The sequence below is a fragment of the Microcaecilia unicolor genome, chromosome 2 (assembly GCF_901765095.1).
Source record: "Microcaecilia unicolor chromosome 2, aMicUni1.1, whole genome shotgun sequence".
In the NCBI taxonomy this organism is placed as follows: domain Eukaryota; kingdom Metazoa; phylum Chordata; class Amphibia; order Gymnophiona; family Siphonopidae; genus Microcaecilia; species Microcaecilia unicolor.
The window spans coordinates 93,496,215-93,518,410 of NC_044032.1; the positions used below are offsets into that span (position 1 = coordinate 93,496,215).

Sequence of the window (22,196 nt, forward strand, 5' to 3'; positions counted from 1 at the left end):
GCACGTAAGCGCTTACACGGCTTAGTAAAAGGACCCCTTAGTTAATTGCTTCCCTGGGGCAGACAAGCCACCTGATATTCAAAACAATTTAAGTGGGAAGGAGAGGCTCCTGCCTGCTTAAATCGCTTGTCTATATCTAACCGCCGATATTGTGCAGAACTTAACTGGTTAGCGCCACTGAATTTTTGTGGTTAGAACCTGCCCCATAACCAGATAATTTGTGGGCATTCCGGGGGCAGAGTTGGCACTTATGCATTTAAGTGCTGATATTCAGTCCTTGACTGCATAAGATAACCACTTTAATTGGGCTCCATAAATTTCAGTCGTATATTTAAGTGGTTCAGCTTACACGGTGAACAGCTGAATATTGCAGTTAACCGCATAAGTTTTAGCGGCCAACCTAGAACTGGATATTCAATTTCCAGCCCAGATATGTCCCAGCATTGAATATCTGGGAATACAGCTGGCGGCAGACAGAGAAATGCTGACCGCCACTGACTGAATATGGGTCGGAAGGTCTTATAATAGTTTATTGATAAGATTCAACGGGGCCCTTTTACAAAGCAGCAGTAGGGCTACCGCACAGGTAGCGCATGGCAAAGCAGCACTACTGCCAGGTGAGCCCAGGCACCCTGTAATAGTTCTGAGTTTGCCGCACTAGAAAATAATTTTTATTTTCTAGTGCAGGGGCGGGGAGTAGGTGTTTCCAGCGGTAATCAAGCAGTGCAGGCACATTGCTGTGTGCTGCCTGATTACTGCACGAGTAGCGCGTGAGTTCTTACCGCCTTCTAAATAGGAGGCTGTAAAGGCTCAGGTGGTAATGGCCATGCGTTAATTTGGAAATTGACACATGGCCATTAATGGCAGAAATAAAAATCCTGCCATTTTAAAGCCACGCTAAAAGGTGGCCAGAGTGCATGGGAAACCCACACGCTAAACCTACCACTGGCCACTTTTTAGCAGGGCTTAGAAAAAGGACCCCTATATCCAGTTCACAGAGCTGGGAAAGGGGCAATTTATAAAGAGTACAGGACCCTAAAGCCAAAATATACAGACATATTGAAACTTCATTGACATCACATTGAATTCAGCGCAGTGGAATCATGAGAACACACATTTCCACCCGCATCATATCAAACCATATCAAATGAAGTATCATTCACCGCTTAACTAGGTCAATTCTACTCTTGCCTTCCACATTTATGAAGGTCCTTCTTAAGACAAAAGAAGGAACTACAGATAAGGAAAATCTCTTTTCTGGCCAGCTGTTTCATTCTCCTGCTCCTTTAGGCTTCCAGCTCAGTTGGAACCAGCTTCTACTGCACTCCAGCATTATGAGACTTCAAGCCTAATTTTCCTGGGGGGTTTCTTCTATTTTTATGTCTCCCTCCCAATTCAGTATAGCCTTTACAGCAGTAGGCCTCAGCCAGGAGCCATAAATCACAGCTTCACCCAGCTAATATGGACCCCAATTCTAAAAGGGTTAGAGGGAAGTCACAGGTAAGCCAGTGCCATTTTATCACAGCAGGAGTGAGTGAGAATCACTCCTATCCCCCTTTCTCAGTGTAGCTTCTGTAGTGAGCTGGAGTGTGTGGGAGTGAAGAACAGCAAACCACAAAGGGACTTTAACAATGTGGGAGGCAGGTTTGAAAGCTAGAGGTGGGGTTAAACAAGAGGCAAATATTTATTAGGGGTGGGGTAGCCTGGGGACATCTGATGCTCTTCCATGGGCCAGCAGGGATTTTGGTGTGAAGGCCATATTAAAAAGAAATTTAAGACTGCCCTGCATGCTTATTTTCTTTCAAAGGTCTTTCCATAATTGAGTCTCTCCTACCTGGTTAAATCATTTGACTGCTCTACCTCCTTAGTTTGAAAATCTAAGTGCTTTTCCCTTGGGTTTCCTTCACCTATACCCACCTGCATCTAATAACCCTCAGTTAACGTCTCCCTCTGTGTTGGCCTATATGTGCAGTTTTAGGTGCTGACCTCCTAGTCTGTCTTATTCCAATGCAATTAATCCAGGGATCCCAGCCTAGACTCAGAGTGGAAGAGGTGTGTGTGGGATGGAGCCACAATCATGGACGGATATCCCAGGTTAGCAAAAATCCAAAGCCCTCCTTCCTTCACCATGCTCTAAGCCATGCATTGAGTTTACTAATTGTCCTATGTCTTCCAGTTGTAATGTATGAAAATACTACTTCATCTTCTGCTTGCCATTCCTTTGCATCTGATGAAGCAGACTCTGGTTCTCTAAAGTCCATGCGTCAATAAATTGGTTGGTCTATATAGCGCCGCCTGTCTTTGTCATTTTTGTTACACCAGACTAACACAACTACCTGTCATGTTCCCTTTTTGCGCAGGGTATGGGTATCTGAGGAGATGACGGCCATCATGGATTTGGGCATATCTAGGAGAGGGTGTCCATCTTAGAGGTGGGCGTCTTAGGATGGGGCGGCCATCTTGGTGTTGGGCAGCCACAGGAAGGAAGCCCATGTTTGGGCTCGAGGGCATCTCTGTTTGGGGCAGGCATCTTGAAGACAGCTGTGTATGTTTGGGCCTAATTCCTGCACTATTTAAAGCCCTGCCACCAGTTCTCCCACGCTTTGGCTTCTATTCAGTTCCCTGGGTAGTTGCAGTGCTTCTGGTTCTTCTTCTGTTTGCTGCCTGGTATTGGCCTTTGCCTGATCCTGGATTTTCTTCTGTCTGCTGCCTGGAATTGACCACTGTTTGTCCTGGTCCTTATTGCCGGCTGCCTGGCTGTGCCCCGTGGACTTTGTTCTGGACTCAGTTCTTCCTGCTGTTGACTTCCCGCACCTGGGGGCTCAACCCCTGGGAATGGAGGGAGACACAGGGGGAGCTCGGGGTTGGCTGACAGCTTGGTGGGGATTCTTCCTCCATCGGGCACAAGGGCTCACATCTCACTTGGCGTGCCTGACACTACCCTTTCAAAGTCTGTAACATAGAGGGGCATAATTGTCCTCGCAGGACGTCCCCGTGAAGAGGCGGGGAAACCTGTATTATTGAAACAAGATGGGCGGCCATCTTTTGTTTCAATAATACGGTCGGGGACGCCCCGACCTTAGAGATGGTCGTTCCCGATTTTCGGCAATAATGGAAACTGAGGACGCCCATCTCAGAAACGACCAAATCCAAGCCATTTGGTCGTGGGAGGAGCCAGCATTCATAGTGCACTGGTCCCCCTCACATGCCAGGACACCAGTCGGGCGGGCACCCTAGGGGGCACTGCAGTGGACTTCAGAAAAAGCTCCTAGGTGCATAGCTCCCTTACCTTGTGTGCTGTGGCCCCCAAAACCCACTCACCACAGCTGTTCATCACTATCATAGTCCTTAGGGATGAAGGGGGCACCTAGGTGTGGGTACAGTGGGTTTGTACCACCACAAATGTAACAGGTAGGGGGGATGGACCTGGGTCTGCCTGCCTGAAGTGCACTGCAGTACCCCCTAAAACTGCTCCTGGGACCTGCATACTGCTGTCATGGAGCTGGGTATGATATTTGAGTCTGGAAAAAATATTTTAAAATTTATTTTTTTAGGGTGGGAGGGGGTTACTGACCACTGGGGGAGTAAGGGAAGGTCATCCCCGATTCCCTCCGGTGGTCATCTGGTCATTTAGGGCACATTTTTGTGGCTTGGTCGTAAAAAAAAAAAGGACCAAGTAAAGCCGGCCAAGTGTTCGTCAGGGACGCCCTTCTTTTTTTCCATTATCGGCCAAGGACGCCCATGTGTTAAGCACACTCCAGTCCCGCCTTCGCTATGTTTCCGGCACACCCCTGTGAACTTTGGTCGTCCCCGCGACGGAAAGCAGTTGAGGGAGCCCAAAATCAGCTTTCAATTATGCAGATTTGGGTGACCCTGGGAGAAGGACGCCTATCTCCTGATTTGTGTCGAAAGATGGGCGCCCTTCTCTTTCAAAAATAAGCCTATCAATAGAAATCAAACAAAATAAAACATGGAAAAGAAAATAAGATGATACCTTTTTTATTGGACATAACTTAATACATTTCTTGATTAGCTTTCGAAGGTTGCCCTTCTTCGTCAGATCGGAAATAAGCAAATGTGCTAGCTGACAGTGTATATAAGTGAGAACATTCAAGCATTGCTATGACAGTCTGACAGGGTTATGTCCAATAAAAAAGGTATCATCTTATTTTCTTTTCCATGTTTTATTTTGTTTGATTTCTATTGATAACCTTAAGAGTGGACTAACACGGCTACCACACTCCTCTACTTAAAAATAAGCCTGATAGTAACATAGTAGATGATGGCAGATAAAAGACCTGTACGGCCCATCCAGTCTGCCCAGCAAGATAAACTCATTCTATGAGCTACTTTGTGTATACCTGACCTTGATTTGTCCTTGCCATTTTCAGGGCACAGACCGTTTAAGTCTGCTCACCACTAGATTTGCTTCCCAATTACCGGTGTTGCCACTCTCCTTTAATTAACCCAGTGGACATTTCTTTTACACTTGCCTATGTTATTTGTGCAAAAATACAGGTATTCCGCAATATCTGGATACCAGGGCTCTCCACATATCACAAAACGTGACTTGATATTGTCAGTTTTTCATTTAAAAGCAAAAAAACCTTTAGCATTAGACTAATTCAAAGATGCTTCCAGCCATCAAAACCATAACATAAGAGCTAACATGCCCTCTAAGTACATCATGCCATTTCCCATCAACAGAGACCCTTTCCAAGAACTTCATGAAATGATATTTCACAGGTCTTTATGTTAATATTTTGCTCCTGTAACTGGGTATGAGGTGATAGAAAGTACTTAGATAAGTCATAAGATAATGTTCCAGTTCCTGGTGACTACGTTTTGTGGGCTTTGTGTGGGCTTTGCTAAAATACTGTGAAAGAGACCCCATAAGCAGCAGAGGAAGACCACAGAAACTGCAGTCACCCTGCCTGTGATTAAACATTCTCATTTGAGTCAGAATGACAGAAAAAATAGGAAAGGGTGGAGTGACCTGAAATATACCAAGTATTCTGTTTAAGCTAAAATATGTTATCATTTTAATGTACACAATGTAATGCTTGACCAGGACCAACATGCACTTCAGTGGATGATGAAGGAAAAGACCATAGAAAAGGTTCAAAGAAGGGCACCATAATGATGAAGGGGATGGAACTCCTTCCATTGGCTAAGGGGGTCTTTTACTAAGCTGCGGTAGCATTTTTAGTTTGCAGTAAAAATCAGCATCTTGGCGTTTACTGCCAGCTGATTTCTACGCGATCTAAAAACGCTCTTGCGGTTTAGTAAAAGACCCTTTAAAGAAATTAGGGCTCTTTAGCTTGGAAAAGAGATGGCTAAGGAGGGATATGATTCAGGTCTATGAAATCCTAAGTGGTGTAGAATGGGTAAATGTGAATCGATTTTCCACTCTTTCAAAAAGTACAAAGACCAGGGGACACTAAATGAAATTACACGGAAATATTTTTAAGACAAATAGGAGAAAATATTTTTTCACTCAACGAATAGTTGAACTCTGAAACTTGTTGTCAGACGATGTGGTTATAGTGGTTAGTGTAGCATTTTTCAACTGCTGTGCCTTGGCTGCTCCCCAAGTGTGGTACGAGGAGTCCAGGAATTCCCTCCAGATAACCTGGCAAATAACGTGATGCCTATGATCTTCTTCCTCCCACTCCTCGGGTCTCTTTCCTCCCCGCCACAATCTTCAATCTTTGTGGTTGCTGGAAGTATTAGAACAGACCTTTCTCTGGGCAGCCCTGGGGTCCTTCCTCTGATGCGACTTCATTTTGCTGTGTGGGAGGGAAGCGGCAGAGGGTAAGCCTTGTGATGGCCAGAGCCAGAGGAAGGTTTGTTCTAAAAGCTGCCAGCAATGCAAAGTTTGAAAGAATCAGAGCAGAGAGGAAGAGGCCTCAGGGGTGGTGGAGGAAGGAAGGTGTAGAGATTAGACCCAAGTGAGAGGAGAGATAGGCTGCACATGTGTGTGAGGGAAGAGAAGAGAGGAGACAGGTTGCGCATGTGTGGGAGGGAAGGGGAGACAGGCTGCACGTGTGGGGGAGGGAAAAGGGGAGATAGGCTGCATATGTGAGGGAGGAAAGGGGAGACAGGGTCACATATGTGGGACGGAAGGGGAGATAGGCTATATATGTGTGGGAGGGAAGGGAAGAGGGGAGACAGGCTACACATGTGTGGGAGGGAAAGATAAGGGGAGACAGGCTGTACTTGTGTGGGAAAAAAGGGAGTAGGGGAGACAGGCTGCACTTGAAGGGAAGAGAGAGGGAAAACAAGATAGATTTGAGAAGGAGGCAGAGAAATAAAAGAAAGCTGAACGTGAAAAATCAGAACCAAACAGATATAAGGCATGAGGTTAGAAAAGAAATTGCAAATGGAAAGGAAGCCCTGGAAACAGTTAAGAGCACAGACAGAGGAAAGCAGAGCCAAAGATTGGGAACAAGATGATTGGAATAAAAAAAAGCACCAGACTACAAAGGTAGGAAAATTTATTTTATTTTCAGCTTAGCAATTGAATTATATTGATGCTGAGAATTTACATCTGCCAGCTTTTTGCACTGTACAGGAGGACATACATTTCTATTTCTCTAGTGTTGCATGACATGCAGAGTCTGGTATCTCTGCTTTCAGTTTTTGTCTGCATACTTTTTGCGGTTCCCTATCTTGTATCAGGCAAGAGTCATGTTCTGCATCTGCAACTGAGGTGAAGAATTCTGCTAGTATATGGTGTCTGTGCAGGAATCTGTAACAGTCCATCTCATTCCAGTTCCCAGTAGTAGGTATATTGGTATATTCTAATGTATTTCAATAGCATAATTAAATGAAATAACTACTTCTGAAGGTTACAGGTATGGATGGGGATGGAGATTACTTGTGGGGATGGAATGGATCTTAGTGGGGACAGCCCCCATTGAGCCACGGTCCTCCAACACACATATGGTATTGAAAGCCAAACACTGAACGCCAAACACATTCTGCATCTAGAGCACCTCCTGGCCTTCCATCAACAATGGATGCAGAGCACAGCAAGGACATTTTCCCATAAAACTCACCATACAAAGAAATTCTGGTAATCTCAATAATAGACATGTTGTAAAGTAATTTTAAAAAATCTACAAACAAAAAGTTACTCAGAATCTAGAGCAAATCTACCATGCCAGCACTAACTTCCAAAACAAGGATCCTCTACCTATGAAATGTGGCTTTAAAATATTGATACATCTATCAAGAAAACTGAACAAGCCAAATTACTACAGAATGCTATATAGAAACTTCATGGTGACAGAATACCTCAGGGCCACGCACACAGAACACAAGAGCCAAATACAAACCACAAACTCTATAAATATAAATTAAACTGAAACCCCAAGAAACCAGACCTTGCATGTAGTACAACACTAGAGAAACAAAAAAGAAAGGCATGATTTCCTCCTGTGCAAAATATAAAGGTATCACATGCCAAGGATTATGTTGGTTTTTTTTTGGGGGGGGGGGGTGCAAATAGGGCAATTGTGCTTGGCTCTCTGGCCAGAGAGAGCCCCAAGCCTGCCAGAAGCTGAAGAAGGTGCAGCCTGGTAATGGGCTTTGGGGTCCTCTCCTAGATTTCTTCCCTGGGCCCCAGCCATGTCTGACATATGCCAAATCTGACATAGTCTAATCACAAAATAGAAATAAAAATTATTTTTGTACCTTTTTGTTGTCTGGTCATTTTATTTTTCATATCATATTGGTCCCAGTCTCTGGTTTCTGCTTCCCTGTGTCTTTCCTGTCCATTTGACTTTCTTCTGTCTCTATGTCCACCATCCATCTCCCATCTCTGTGTCCATATATTTCCTTATCCAGAATCTCCCGTGTTCATATCCCCGTATCCATCATCATTCCTTTGTGCACCCATGTACCCCATGCCCAGCATCTCCCATCTGTGTTCCTATTCTCCCTCTTGTCTGGTATCTCCCCTCTGTGTCCATTATATCACTATTCCCATACCTCCTCCCCCCCCCCCATGTCCATTGTATCTCTATTCCCATATCTCCCTCCCCACCCCCATGTCAGGCATTGCCCCTATGTGCCCATATGCCATCCCAATACAGCATCTCATCTGTGTCCCTGTCCCCATGCTCCCATCCAATGCTCATCATCTCCCTTCTGTTTCTTTGTACCTCTCTATGTCCCCTTTCTCCCTCCCACACACCTTTCCTCTCTAACCCCACTCCAACCAGCAACTTTCCTTCTCTCTTCCCTCCCCCTTATGCATCTGGTTCATTCTCCACTGTGGGTTCAGCATTTGACCCCCCCCCCCCATTCCTTTATCTCCTTGATCCAACATCCCTCTCCCTTTCCTCTAACACTAACCCTTCCCCCTCTCATAGGTCCAGTACTTCTCTCCCTTCGTTCTCGCCCCCCCTTGCAGGTCCACATCTCTCCCTCTTCCCTCCAGCCCTCCCCTGCATATCCAGCACCTCACTCCCTTTGCTGCAGCCTCCCTTGCATGCCCAGCACCTCTCCCCCTTCCCACCTGCCCTCCCCCATAAATCCAGCAGCTCTCTCCATTTCCTCCCACACCCTCACCCAGCATATCTCTCCCTTCTCTCCCTCCTACATATCCAGCACCTCTCTCCCTTTGCTCCAGCACCTCTCTCCCTTCGCTCCCACCCACATATCGAGCACCTCTCTCCCTTCTCTCCCCCTACATATCCAGCAACTCTATCCCTTCCCTCCCCTCGCAGTTCCACATCTCTATCCCTTCCCTCCAGCACCTCCTTACATGCCCAACAACTCTCTCCCTTCACTCCAACCTCCCACCCACAAGCATACATGTCCAGGGCTCTCCCCTCCCCTCCAGCCCCCATGTCCAGGGCCCCTTCCCTCCCCTCCAACCCCCATGTCCAGCACCTCTCTCCCCTTCCACAGTTCAGGCACCGCCACCTCCGTGTCTTCCTTACCCAGTCCCACCCTTGCCGCGCCACTCAGAAGTTCCCATATCAAACATTTTCTCCCGACTCCCCCTTCCCACCCTCCCCCTTGCAACATTACAACTAGAAGACTACCAGAAACAGATCCAAGTATCCAAATATCCAATCCATCCCTTCCCTCCCCTCCAACCCCCATGTCCAGCGCCTCTCTCCCCTCCCACAGTTTCGGCACTGCCACGGCGCTACCTCCGTGTCTTCCTTACCCACCCGCCATCCTTGCCGCGGAACTTGCTCTCTCTATGATCACCGCCCAGCAGGAACTTCAAACAGCGTGTCAGCGCTGTGTCAGAGCCTTCCTCTCTGCCATGTCCCACCCAGCCTGCGTAAACAGGAAGTTGCGTGAGATGCATCAGAGAGGAAGGCTCTGACACAGCGCTGACGCGCTGTTTGAAGTTCCTGCTGGGCGGCCGGCGATCATAGAGAGAGAGCAAGCGCCGCGGCTAGGATGGGGGATGGGTAAGGAAGACACGGAGGTGGCAGTGCGGAACTGTGGGAGGGGAGAGAGAGGCGCCAGACATGCGAGGGTGGAGGGAAGGGAAGAGGTGCTGTGCTGGACATGGGAGTGAGGTTGGAGGGAAGGGAGGGAATTGGTTTGGGTGTAGTGCTTCTGGGTGGGCCTGAACCAAGACTGGACGGGCCTAGGCCCACCCAGGCCCACCCGTAGCTACGCCCCTGGTCCAGCATTTCTTCTCTCTCCCCTGCCCTCCCCTCTATTCACCCATGTCCAGCGACCCTCCTCTCCCCTGCCCTGCCCTCCATCCACCCATGTCCAGTGACCCTCCTCTCCCCTGCCCTCCATCCACCCATGTCCAGTGACCCTACTCTCCCCTGCCCTCCATCCACCCATACCCAGCGACCCTCCTCTCCCCTGCCCTCCATCCACCCATACCCAACGACTACCTTCTCTCCCCTGCCCCCTCCAGCCACCCATACCCAACGACTCCCTTCTCTCCCCTGCCCCCTCCAGCCACCCATGTCTAGCGACTCCCTTCTCTCCCCTGCCCCCCTCCAGCCACCCATGTCCAGTGACTCCCTTCTCTCCCATGCCCCCCCCCCCTCCAGCCACCCAGGTTGTCCAGCGGATTCTTAGGGGCAGGCAAGAAAGATTCCCAGTCTTTCCTGCCCGCTGCCACCGCTGACTCTCCCCCGCTGCCAGATCGCTCTTCAAAATGGCCGCCGAGACTTACAAGGGCGGCCTCCAAGACTTCAGCAGAAGTCTTGCGAGGCCGTTGCTGGAAGTCTCGGCGGCCATTTGTAAATAGCGATCCAACAATGGGGGAGGGTCAGCTCCGGCAGCAGGCAGGTAAGACTGCCTGCCCCGAAGAATTCGCTGGACAAGGGAGGGGAGAGGAGGGGAGGGAAGAGACCCTGTAGCTGGGAGGGAGGGAGGAAGGAAACTTCTTCATGGAAAGGGTGGTGAATTCGTGGAATGGCCTCCCAGTGGAGGTGATAGCGAAAAAACTGTATCTGAATTTAAGAGAGCTTGGGACAAGTAAATAGGATGTCTAAGGGAGTAAAAAGGAAAGTAATTGGCATGGATGGGCAGACTGGATAGGCCACATGGTCTTTACCTGCCTCCACTTTTTATATTTCTATGTTTCATATTTCTATGCATGTAGATGCCAGTTTTGCTAGTATGCTATAAAAGAAATCTTGTGCCCAGATGCCATTATAGAATTTGCACTCGGCACATTGCATCTGGGCTCCTAAATCTGGTGCTCAGTTACAGAATTGCCCCCGTACAGTGTAGATCCATTTCAGCAGGTCTCCGCCTCTAGAACAATAAACTGTAGATAATGTACATAATCTTACATTTTCTTTTACCAAGGCCTGGTTTATTTAATATCGCCAGTGAGCTCACTACAATCCTCAAGGGCATGTAGTATTTTCTGTAATAACTGCAGGGGCATAGAGTGACTGCCTAAGCTGGTGGTGAACCACAAAGTTTAGCAAAACCTAAGTATGAAAATGCAATACTGCAAATATGCCACTGGGTCCTAGTATATGAATGCACCTCCTACTGGTAACAGAGAAAAAACAAACCCCTACACAGAAACTTTATACTAGCACTACACAATACCTCACCTCAATCACATATATAGAACACAGACCCTCACCAAATAGAAAATATGTGAACACAAACTAGACATAGGAATATGCTGGCAAAACTTGGATTCCATGTTCTGTTATCCACACAGTCTCTCCTTGCCTGACCTTTGTCCACTCTAGCCTCACCCCTTCCCCTCTGTTTTTCTTACAGTTTGCCTGGGGGGGAAAGGGTTGAAGTAGGAAGCTGAGGGCTGTCCTCTTCAAGCTGAAATTTGGGGCACTAACAAATACTGAGGCAGGAGCAAAGGCAGAACATGTGTGCGCATACAAGTGGCCCTCCACTATGCAGGGCCTGGGGCAGCTGGCCAAGACCCTCCACACTAGGTGAATGGCCATACTGTAGCCTCTCCCTTCTTTTGGGTATGCAGCGACTCAAAACAGCAAAACCTCTACCTTGGGTTTCTGTTTGCTTTAGTGTTCACTTTTTGTATTATTTGTATGACAAAAAACTTTAATAAACATATAAAACTCACAAGCCCTAGGACACCAGCACATTCTATTGGAAAAATAGTTTACGTATGGACTGTTACAGATCCCTACACATAAACTATATGCCTGTAACCCAGGTCTCACCCGTGCGCTAGCTCTGGTCCCGGGCCACAAACAAAACATACATGCAGTTCCTTTCTCTCAGGCCACTCTTACCACACTCATCAGTTCCAATTCGATGGTAGTCAAACTCGGGAATGGGTCAAAGGTTCAGAATAGTGATCCAGGGACTGGGGGAGAATGTTACTCTGTTCCCAGCTTCTACTTAGCCCTTCAGTCCAGGAACCTCAGAGTACTCCAAGGGCTTTATGAAAACTTTAACTTTTATTGGAAAAATACTGCAACAGGCAGCAATTGCAGATCCACCTTAAACGGAAAACATCCACTTATTGTCAAGCCAGTGTAATTCAGGGGTCTTTTACAAAGGTGCGGTATCATTTTTAGCGTGCGATAATCACTAACGTGCGCTAAAACGCTACAGATATCCATAGGAATATATGGGCGTCTCTAGCATTTAGCACACGCTTATTTTTAGCATGCACTAAAAATGCTAGCGTGCCTTTGTAAAAGGACCCATCAATTTCTTCTGTTGCTCTACTTGAGAGCTCCCATACCACTCTCCCTCTTGGGTTATTTACAGGGCACTCTTGGGCTTGGGGCTATATATATATATATATAAGGCTCCTGTCTATGCCTATTCTGTAGAGAGATTTATTTCCAAAGGCTGCACTCCTCCTCACAATATAACTTCTCTGTATTGGGCTCAAACCCCCTTAGTCTGATGGTTGTCAGATAGCAAAACATCTCCCAGCCCAATCTGCACCAAAAGGAGCCCAAAATAGCCCAAGCTCTCTGAGGAGCAGCAGGGGGGAGTCTGTCCCCTGTGGTCACTGCTGCGACAAGCTATGCTTGCTCTTCTCCTGCTCCAATCCCACATGGTCAATGCTCGCCGGTGCTGCCACCTCTCGCAGGGCTGATGATGAGTCATCAGCTGATGACCTCATCACCTACCTCACCCTCCTATTGGTCAAATTTGGAGCCAGAATGAGACTTGAGATGCACCAAGCCTCATTCCAACACCAAATCTGACCAATAGGAGATGGAGACAGAAACAGCCCAAAAAGACGCAAACCACTTCTGTTCAAAAGTACCCACAGGCAACTTATTAAAGCCACCCAATTCTGTGGGAAAGCCGCAGAGTTGGTTTCTTATTTCTCCTCCAGCGGTGATGGATCCACCCTGGTCCTGGGACGAGCTCTCCCTAGCTCCACTCCCCTGCTCCTGGGCTGGGCCTTCCTCTACCCACCCGTGGCACACTCCACTCCTGGTTGCCACTTTCTGGAGCTGCAACTAGCCTCTTACAACCAAAGGATCTCTCTGCTTTCCAGGACTGTCCTCCTCTCCTTCAGGTCAATGGCAGGGGATGTGTCAGTACCTTAAACCTGTAGGCAACCAAAGACCTCCCTAAAGGGCATACCTTAGCTTTATCTCCTTCCAAATTCCTCTCCCTGTCACTCTTCAGTCCCAGGGCACTATCTGTCTGCACTTTATTTTAAAACTACTCCCCCTGGGCTGGACTTCCTCCCATCTAGGGACTTCCCAGTCACCCCCCCCCCCCCCCCCCCCCCGTGACGTTCTCCGGGGAATTTACTCTTCTAGTAATCCCCAGCCTAACAGAGGATTACACACCAGCGCAATACCTCACAAGCATAACACAGACAGCCCTTCACTACAGAATAAGGATTCTTTTAGTAGTAGGAGACAAGAAATGAAAATGCCTTCTGTCCTCTAAAGAGCGAAATACAGAGGCATAAAGCCTCTGTTAGTGTGTTACATTATAATCAGAAATGTCTTTGAATGGTGAGTTTTATGGGGAAATGTCCTAGCTTTGCTCTGCAACCATTGTTGGGGGAGACCCGGGGGGGGGGGGGGGGGTCTGTGGATGCAAAATTTGTTTAGTTTTAAAACTCCATGGGGAACTATGGATCAATGAGAGCTGAAAGGTGCAACCATTTGTACTTCCCTCATCCCTTAGCTCTCAATGTGGCCTTCAGGCACAGGGCCGATGATCAGAAGCAAACACGGGCGCTAGAGGCTATTAGCGCCATATTAGCACCCACGTTTGCTACTGCCCCATGATCAGAGCCCCAGAGCAAGTGAAACAACGCGCTCATGGGCTCTGACCACAAGTAGCATACAAATACATGCTAAACAGGTATTTTCTTATTCATCCCTAATGATCAGTGGGCAGTGTGCCAAGCATTGGCGCACTGTCTGCGGCAAACTCTACGCCAGCTTGGAGCTGGCATTAGGGTTTGTGAAGCACTGGGGAAGAATGGGGAGCCCTGTCCAGCATGCATTTGCATGCTAGCAGGCCCCCAATCCTTCCCAAACAAAACCAAACCTGAAGCCCCCCTCCTCCACCCCCTCATGAACTTGTGTCGGGGGGTTGTCGGGGGGACTGGAGGTCTGCCGGACCTCCAGTCCCCATATCTCTGGCTTTGGGTAGGGTGTGGGGGTTCAGAGGGGCACTAGACCACCAGAGACTGCAGTTGGAGGTGGCTCTGGGGGTCTTACAGACTTCGGACCTCCAGCCCCTTGTTTGCATGCATGCTATTATTTCTGATCATAGGGGCAGTAAAGCCCCGCGCTGTTCCAGTGCTATTTTTAGAGCGCTGCTTGGAACAGCGCGGGGCTTTTGATCATCGGGGCCTGAATCTTGTACTGCTACACTAGCTGCAGTTATTTTTGTGGGGGGAGGGGGCAGGGGGCAAAGCATGAAGCAGAGCTTGGGTGCAGCAGGTTTTTGTCTTTCAAACAAATTGCCAACCCTAGGCAATCTGGTATCTGAGAAGCAGCAGAAGGTATCATTTCTCTAACAGTCATCCATCTCCAGAAGTCACTGAAGGAAGAAAAAGAAGTTGGGTCAAAGAAGAGTGATCAAAATGATAAAGGGGATGGAATGCCTCTCATATGAAGAAAGGCTGAAGAGATTTGGGTTCTTCAGCTTGGAAAAGAGATGCCTGAGGAGGGATACGATTGAGGTCTACAAAATCCTGAGTGGTGAAGAACAGGTAAAAATGAATTGAATTTTCATTCTTTCAAAAAGTACAAACTCCAGGAGGCAATCAATGAAATTACATGGAAATACTTTTAAAACAAATAGGAGGAAATATTTTTTTCACTCAAAAAATAGTTAAGCTCTGGAACTTGTTGCTGGAGCCGGAGGATGTGGTAACAGTGGATAGCATATCTGGGTTTTAAAAAGGTTTGGATAGGTTCCTGGAGGAAAAGTCCATAGTCTGTTATTGAAATAGACATGGGGAAGCCACTGCTTGTCCTGGGATTGGTAGCATAGAATGTTGCTACTATTTGGGTTTCTACCAGGTACTTGTAACCTGGATTGGCCACTGTTGCAAACAGGATACTGGGATAGATGGACCATTGGTCTGACCCAGTAAGGCTATTCTTATGTTCTTATGTCATGGTGTTAGGAGGAAAAGGGATCTACAATGTCCAATTCTATGGTCATGTGTAAGGCAGAGAGAGGGGTGTTTAGGGAGCAAGAAAGGAAAAAAGAAGGAGGGCAGTGGGACACAGAGTTGAGTGCAGGATGAGGTTGGGTCTTGGAATGGTAAGAAGGAAAATGGGGATAAAATGGGCTACAGAGGAGAAGGGGAGAGTTTATGGTAGCAAGAGAGGAAGAGAAATGGGGTTTAGGGCTAGGGCAGGATGGAAAGAAAGAAGGGAGGTGTGGGGTACAAGAAGGAAAAGGAAGGGTAGTAGACAGAGTAAGGGAAGTTCAGTGCACAAGAAGAGATGGGTAAAGGGATAAGAATATGGAGGAGAGTACAGGGTGGGGTTAGGATAGGAAAAGAAGGGGTATGGCAACAGATGGCAGAACTGGTTAGGTATGGACATGTCCTGATTTTTCTTCTAAGTCTTTAGGTCATAAAGGCTATGAATCAATGTATAGCTGAAATTGTGCAACAGTGGACATGGTCCGCTTTTGCACTGAAGAGCTAATTTTAGAATTTGTTCTGTATTTAAAAGCAAGTTCCCTGGTAAATAGTAGTAGGGTCTGAAAAACTTCCTGCCAGAATCTTTTTGGAGGAAAATGGCCTCAAAGAGCTCATTGATATCTCATATCTGTAAAGCTTAATCAGATCTAGCTTCATCATAGGCCGTAAAAAACCTCCAGAAAAAGAGTACTGCTTACTCAAAATAATTCTTCTATATCAATTCTGCAGTCTCTATGTGAAAAACGATTATATATATATATATATTGGTTCAGGAACAGACCTTACTGACATCTGGCAAGCATTAAACAATAAAGTAGCACTTATCTTCTTTCACGAGCCCTTCAATATTTGCTGAACTGCTGCATCCGTTACAGGTCTATGTGCAGCATGTCCTCTGCTATCACTATCCTCTGCTATCGCTTACAGCAATGTATACCCTCTAGCCCCAAGCCGACGGTGGCCAGCGTTTCACTTCTGCATCAGGGTCTTGGAGACTGGGTAATGCTGGATGTAGCCGTAAACATTCATTATTAACATTACAAACATCCATATATTCTTATGGACATCTCTAACATTTAGCGCACCCTAAATATTAGTTAATGCTAAAAATGTTAGCACACCTTAGTAAAAAAGGCTCACATGTTTTGTTCAAAAATAGTAATTGTTTTAGGTAGGATAATTTACTTTTTATAGTTGTTATTCTTAAGTTTTCTAAGTTTTTTAACATGATTGCTATATTTTAATGATTGTATTTCTCAAGCAAATGTCTTGATCTCTTTAACTATGTAAACAGCTTTGAACTGTATGGTAATAAAAGTACATAAATATTGTGCAATTTTTATTACTATTATTACTTTGTTATTGGAGGACAGTGCACAGGCCCACCCAGCTGCAGTGCCACACTGCTCTCTTCCCCCCTCCCCCTCCTTCGCGGCATTGTGGCATCTGCACTCTGGTCTCTGAGCCCCTTCCCTCCCCAGTGTCGGTACAGGTGTCTTCAGTGCCTGCAGCGATTCATTCTTGCTGCTTGAGCCAGCCCCGCAGGCTTCCATCTGCTGCATTCCGCCAGACAGGAAACAGGCAATGACATCAGTGAGAGCAGGACATCGCAGATGGAAGCCTAAGGGACCAGCACAAGCAGCGAGAATAAATTGCTGCAGGCACCGAGAATGCCTATACCGACATCGGGGAGGGACAGAGTTCAGAGACAGGAGTGCAGATGCCTGGACGCTACAGAGGAGAGAGAGAAGATGTGGGGTAGGTAAAAAAAAACCTCTTATGTTCTTAAAAAAATATCTCCAGAAAGATATTTGTGGTGTGTGGTTTGGGGGGGGGGGGGGCAAGTGCACATGGAAGGAGCCATCCAATTTACCTCTGGGCCCATCCAAAATACAGAGTCTGGCTACACCTCTGTTGGAGGGTTCACATTTCTACCCAAGATAAATAGAGTGAGATTTGGACCTGGATTCCCTTTTTTTTACAGTCCACTGCACTGACCACTAAGCTACTCCTGGAACCTTCTTGCTGCTCTGTTGGATGCCCGTAGTACCTGAAGGTGTCATAGGCAGTGGCGTACCAAGGGGGGGGCGGTGGGGGCGGTCCGCCCCGGGTGCATGCTGCTGGGAGGTGCCGTGGCGCGCACCTGTCAGCTGAGTTCGCTGACTTCGCTGCAGCTCCCTCTGCCCCGGAATAGGTTACTTCCTGTTCCAGCCGGGGCAGAGGGAGCTGCAGCGAAGTTAGCGAACTCAGCTGACAGGCAAGCGCCGCGGCACCCCCCCCCCCCCAGCGGCATGCACCCGGGGGTGTCATTTCGCCGGGGGGAGTGCGCTGCACCCTGGGGGGGGGAGCGCATTGGCGATCCGCCCCGGGTGTCATGCAGGCTAGGATCGCCACTGGTCATAGGCCCTGGTATCTCCTTTCAGTTTCACTTCAGAGCATCTTTTTGTAACTTGGACATGATTGAAACATTTCTAGATAAAAGCACTCTTCTTTATCCCCTTGGATATTTCTTCCCGTTCCATTATTGCTGTTGGATGTCCTAATTTGGGGGGCCACCCTAGTCCTGCCAAAAACATGCCTCCAACATGCCCTCTTGCTATTTGGATACACTGCAGTGCAAAATGTCCTATTTCTGCCTTTCCAAAATCACTATTTAGATGTTTTTGGTAGATGGACTTTTTTTTTTTTTTTTTGGCCCTTTTGAGATGTCCATCTGCTTTGAAAATGAGCACCCTAGTCACTTTGCCAGTTAATTAATATTTGTGAAGATTGTTTCAGACCTTATTTTGAAGAATCAAATGTCTATCAAGTGTTCTAATCCATATTTCAAGCAGTAAAATGAAGTTTCACTGGGGCCCACTGTACTGTATCTATAAAGGGCCAAGAGAATACCTACTAAATAAGGGCAAGGTTATTCCCCTATTTTATCTAAATACCTAATTGTCTCTTGCCATGAAAAACTTCCTCTTTGTCTTCTTAATTGAGATAAACCATAGAATATGATTGATGTGTAATTAGATTGTAAGCTCTGTGGAGCAGGGACTGTCTCTTCATGTTCAAGTGTACAGCGCTGCGTACGTCTAGTAGCACTATAGAAATGATAAGTAGTAGTAGTAATAGATGAGGGGTGACAGTAGGAGGAAGAGAGAGTTGAAAAAGATAGACATACCCTGGCTTTTTCCTTTTAAGGCAATCACAGAGAGAACTTAATTAATTAATTAACCCCACAATCACTCTTCTGGCTTTAAGTGACAACATTTCTTAGAAAAGCAACAGTCACAAACTCTGTTCACTCACCAGCAGAGCCAGCTTCTGGTCTCAGTGCTAGCTCAGGACTGAGCTACATTCAGATATCACAGCATCCTGTTGCTATTACTTTGTACATACCAGTAGTAAGACTCATACTCTACCTTTATATGAACAGAATTCTTTTCTACAGATGTCCACAGCACCTGTAACTGTATCACCGGATCCTTTTTCCTGGACAAATTCACACTGCACCAGGAATTTCTGCAACTGGATACAATTTTTATCATTGTAAGGAAAGAATTATGCTTTTCAATTCTATATTACGTTTGCATTAGCCCAATGGGGAGGGGTGAACAGCCATTGGAAAACAGAGCATTTGTTTTGCAGGAGCTCATTTTGAAGTCACACATTTATTCTGTGAGCAATTTATCTTTTTATTATTTGTGGCCATAGGCCTCATTTCCCCTTACCTAGTCAGGATGAACAGAAGATTATTTCCTTTCAAAAGTATATAATATATTATCAGTGGTGGATGAACTATATATGGGCTTAGCGCACAGGAAAGGCCTGCATAAGGAAGGATGCGCTAAGCCCATTTCTTGGTTAAGTTTAGTAAAAGGACCCCTTACTTCTTTAAAGAACTTTTTCTCCTACTTTGCATATCCTGTTGGTTCTATTCCTGTACCTATAGGTGGATTCTTACTCATTCTGTCTACTTGTCGGAATGCCTGTCCAAGCTTAATGATGGAACTAGATTCTGGATGCTTGCTCTCATGCTTCAACACTTTTTCTATGTTTGGGTCTGTTGATGCTGTTAAATAGGCCTGGGGGTCTATAATGGTATCTCTCTATATTTAATCTATTTGTATGAAGGCCATTCTTACTTCAGCTCTAGGAGTGTTAAGACTCAGCATACACTGATTCTTATAGACTACCTCATGAGCCTGGAGGAGTTTTCCTGTTCATACCTTCAATTTTTCAAGGTATTTTTGAGGCCAGTCCACAATTCCAAAGCTATTCGAAAATACAGAAATTGCAAGCTGGTTGATGGCTTGCATCTTATTCTTTGATGTTAGAGCATTTTTCAGCATCAGTTTTAATCCCCTTTAATACTGTTTGCTGGCCTTTTCTCTCAGTACTTTATACTGGATTGTTGCTCCTTCTTTGATTCCTAGATATTTATATACTCCTTCTTGTTCAAGTTTATTGATGGCAAAATCATTGGTCAGAGAGATGTTTTCAGTTTTACTTAATTTCCCTCCTAGGAAAGGTGACTTAGCAAGTTTATCAAGACCAAAAGTCATCTTGATGTCATCTGAAAAGCTTTGTACTAAAAAGAGTTCTTCTGACAGATGTTCATCACTGGACCTGTAGAGCTTCAAGTCATTTTCAAACAGCAGATGTAATGTAACCTCTGCATCTTTGCCAGCTCTAGGATTAAGGCTAAATCAATAGCCCAAAGAGCTAATAAGTGTATTCAAAGGATTAGGGGGTCCTTTTACTAAGCTGTGGCATTAGCACATGGTTTTGATGCACACCGAGGCCCCCTTTTCCAGCAGTAGGTAAAAGGCAAGGTTTTTTTTTTAAAGAAATGGACATGTGGCAAGTGAAGGACTTGCCGCATTCCCATTTCAGGTAGGATCACTTACCGCCACCCATTGAGGTGGTGGTAAGGGCTCCCGCGCTACACTGGCTGTAAACGGGCAGTATGCGGCACTGCCCAATTACCGTCGGGTACACACCAGGGCTACAAAAATATTTTTGTAACGCTGGAAATGGAACTGCTGCAGTAGCCCGGCGATACTTCTCTTTTAACGAGCGGTAAGCCTGGGTTGGGTTTACCACTGCTTTATAAAAGGGCCCCTAAGTGCTATACAAAACAAGAGTGATGACAAAACGTCTCCTTGAAATATTCATTGCTGGGTCCTGATATTAGGAAAGATATAGGGCCCAATATTCAGACTGGGGGAGTTAGCTTGGCTAACTTCCGTGGTCGGTGCTGAGCCTGAATATTAAATGCCAGGCTATTTTCGGTGACCGTCATTGACTAGCTGATTTATTTTTGGCCAGTTCAAATTTAACCAGCCAAGCCGATATTCAACACCAGCCAGTTACATTTGAACTGGCCAAAGATAGGCCTGGTGTTCTCGCGGCCAAATATTTTCATCCTTCGCTACCCTACCGACATTCCCCCTTGAAGTTTGGTTGGTTCCGCGACGGAAAGCAGTTGGCGCCAGCCAAAATCGGCTTTCAATTATACCGATTTGGCCGGGTTCAGGATATCGCTGGCATCTCCCGATTTGTGTCAGAAGATGGCCGACGATCTCCTTCGAAAATAAGCTGGATATTATCCAGGAGTGGGGGACACTATCAACCCATGCTACACTGAGATTTCTACTTTTCTTAGCTGTAGCTTTATTTAGCAAGAGCTGATCTTTTATTCCACGTGCTCCCCTCTTGTTGCCTTTCTGCTCTATTGCCATGATGTTATTAGAGTCAATATGATCATATATTCTGTCCGTATCTATTGCAATGAACAGCTTATAGATTGTAGGGAGGCAAGTTATTGGTCTGTAATTTTTGGAAAGGTTATTCGCATCTCCCTTTGGAAATAGAAACATTTCTTCCTGTTATTAACCAATGTGGTGTCAGGCTGGCTGATCAATTGATTTTTATAGTTTGCTATGTCATGGTAAAGGGGTGTTAACTGTTTGAATCAAAAAGTTTGATCACTCCATCTGAGCCAGAACCCTTCCAGTTTGGGACTTTTTCAGCCTGTTTTCCAGTTCTCTTATTGTTACTTCAGGCTACTCCATTATTGTAAAGATTGCCTTTTCCAAATTCTCCTGTATGCAAGGGTATCCATTCTGCTTCTTGGTTATGCTCTACAGGGTCTTCATATAATTTTCTCCAGGTATTTTTTCTATCCCTAATGGATTCACAATCTAAGTTTTGTTTCTGGGGCAATAGAGGGTTAAGTGACTTGTTCAGGATCATAATGGATCTGAAGTGGGAGATGAACCTGGCTCCCCAAGTTTGCAGCCCACTGCACTAACCATTAGGCTACTCTAAATAATTCATTTTGATATCTCTGTTTTCTATTTTCCTCTTGTGAAGGCAGTGTGGTGGTCTGGTCCCTGACCAAACATACCTTGGAATCAGTTAAGCAACTGGTATGTTCTGTCCAGAGGCATAGCCAGGTTTTGATGTCAGAGGGAGCAGACTTTTGTAAAGCAGGCACCAGTTGGTGTCAGTTAGGGAGTGATTGTGACAATGATTTAATACAGGCTGCCTCTGCTATGTCCCGCATATGAGGAAAATAGGAAGTTACATCGGGAGGTGGGATTAAGCAGAGGTCCCAGGACTGGCCAGAGCAGGCAGCCTATCTAGCCCATTATATGGGTTGAAGCCAGTAGGTGGAGCTTGCTGCCATTTTCCTTCACCCAAAACAATAGCAAACGCTACTAAACCCAAGGTTAATAGATATAATGGACTGCCGATGTGTGGTCTGTTTTAAATTTATTTGAAAGCTTCCCATATTTAGATTTGAATATCACTAAAACAGTTTAAAAAGTTATTGCAGCTGGTAGAAACAGCATTAATAAAGTCTGTATTTTGTGCTCATTTTTCAACACTGTTCTATACACTATGTGGAGGAGTGGCCTAGTGGTTAGGGTGGTGGACTTTGGTCCTGAGGAACTGAGTTCAATTCCCACTTCAGGCACAGGCAGCTCCTTGTGACTCTGGGCAAGTCACTTAACCCTCCATTGCCCCATGTAAGCTGCATTGAGTCTCCATTGCCCCATGTAAGCCACATTGAGCCTGCCATGAGTGGGAAAGCGCAGGG

At 46.2% G+C, this 22,196-nt stretch overlaps 1 protein-coding gene across 1 annotated transcript in view; it reads right to left on the minus strand.

Moving 5' to 3' along the window:
* Positions 1-22,196, minus strand: part of CDC20B (cell division cycle 20B) — a 117,292-nt gene that overhangs the window by 82,672 nt on the left and 12,424 nt on the right. The window contains exon 4 of the mRNA XM_030191935.1: positions 18,511-18,616. Within this exon, the coding sequence (XP_030047795.1) occupies positions 18,511-18,616 (106 nt within the window). The remainder of the gene's footprint in view (positions 1-18,510; positions 18,617-22,196) is intronic.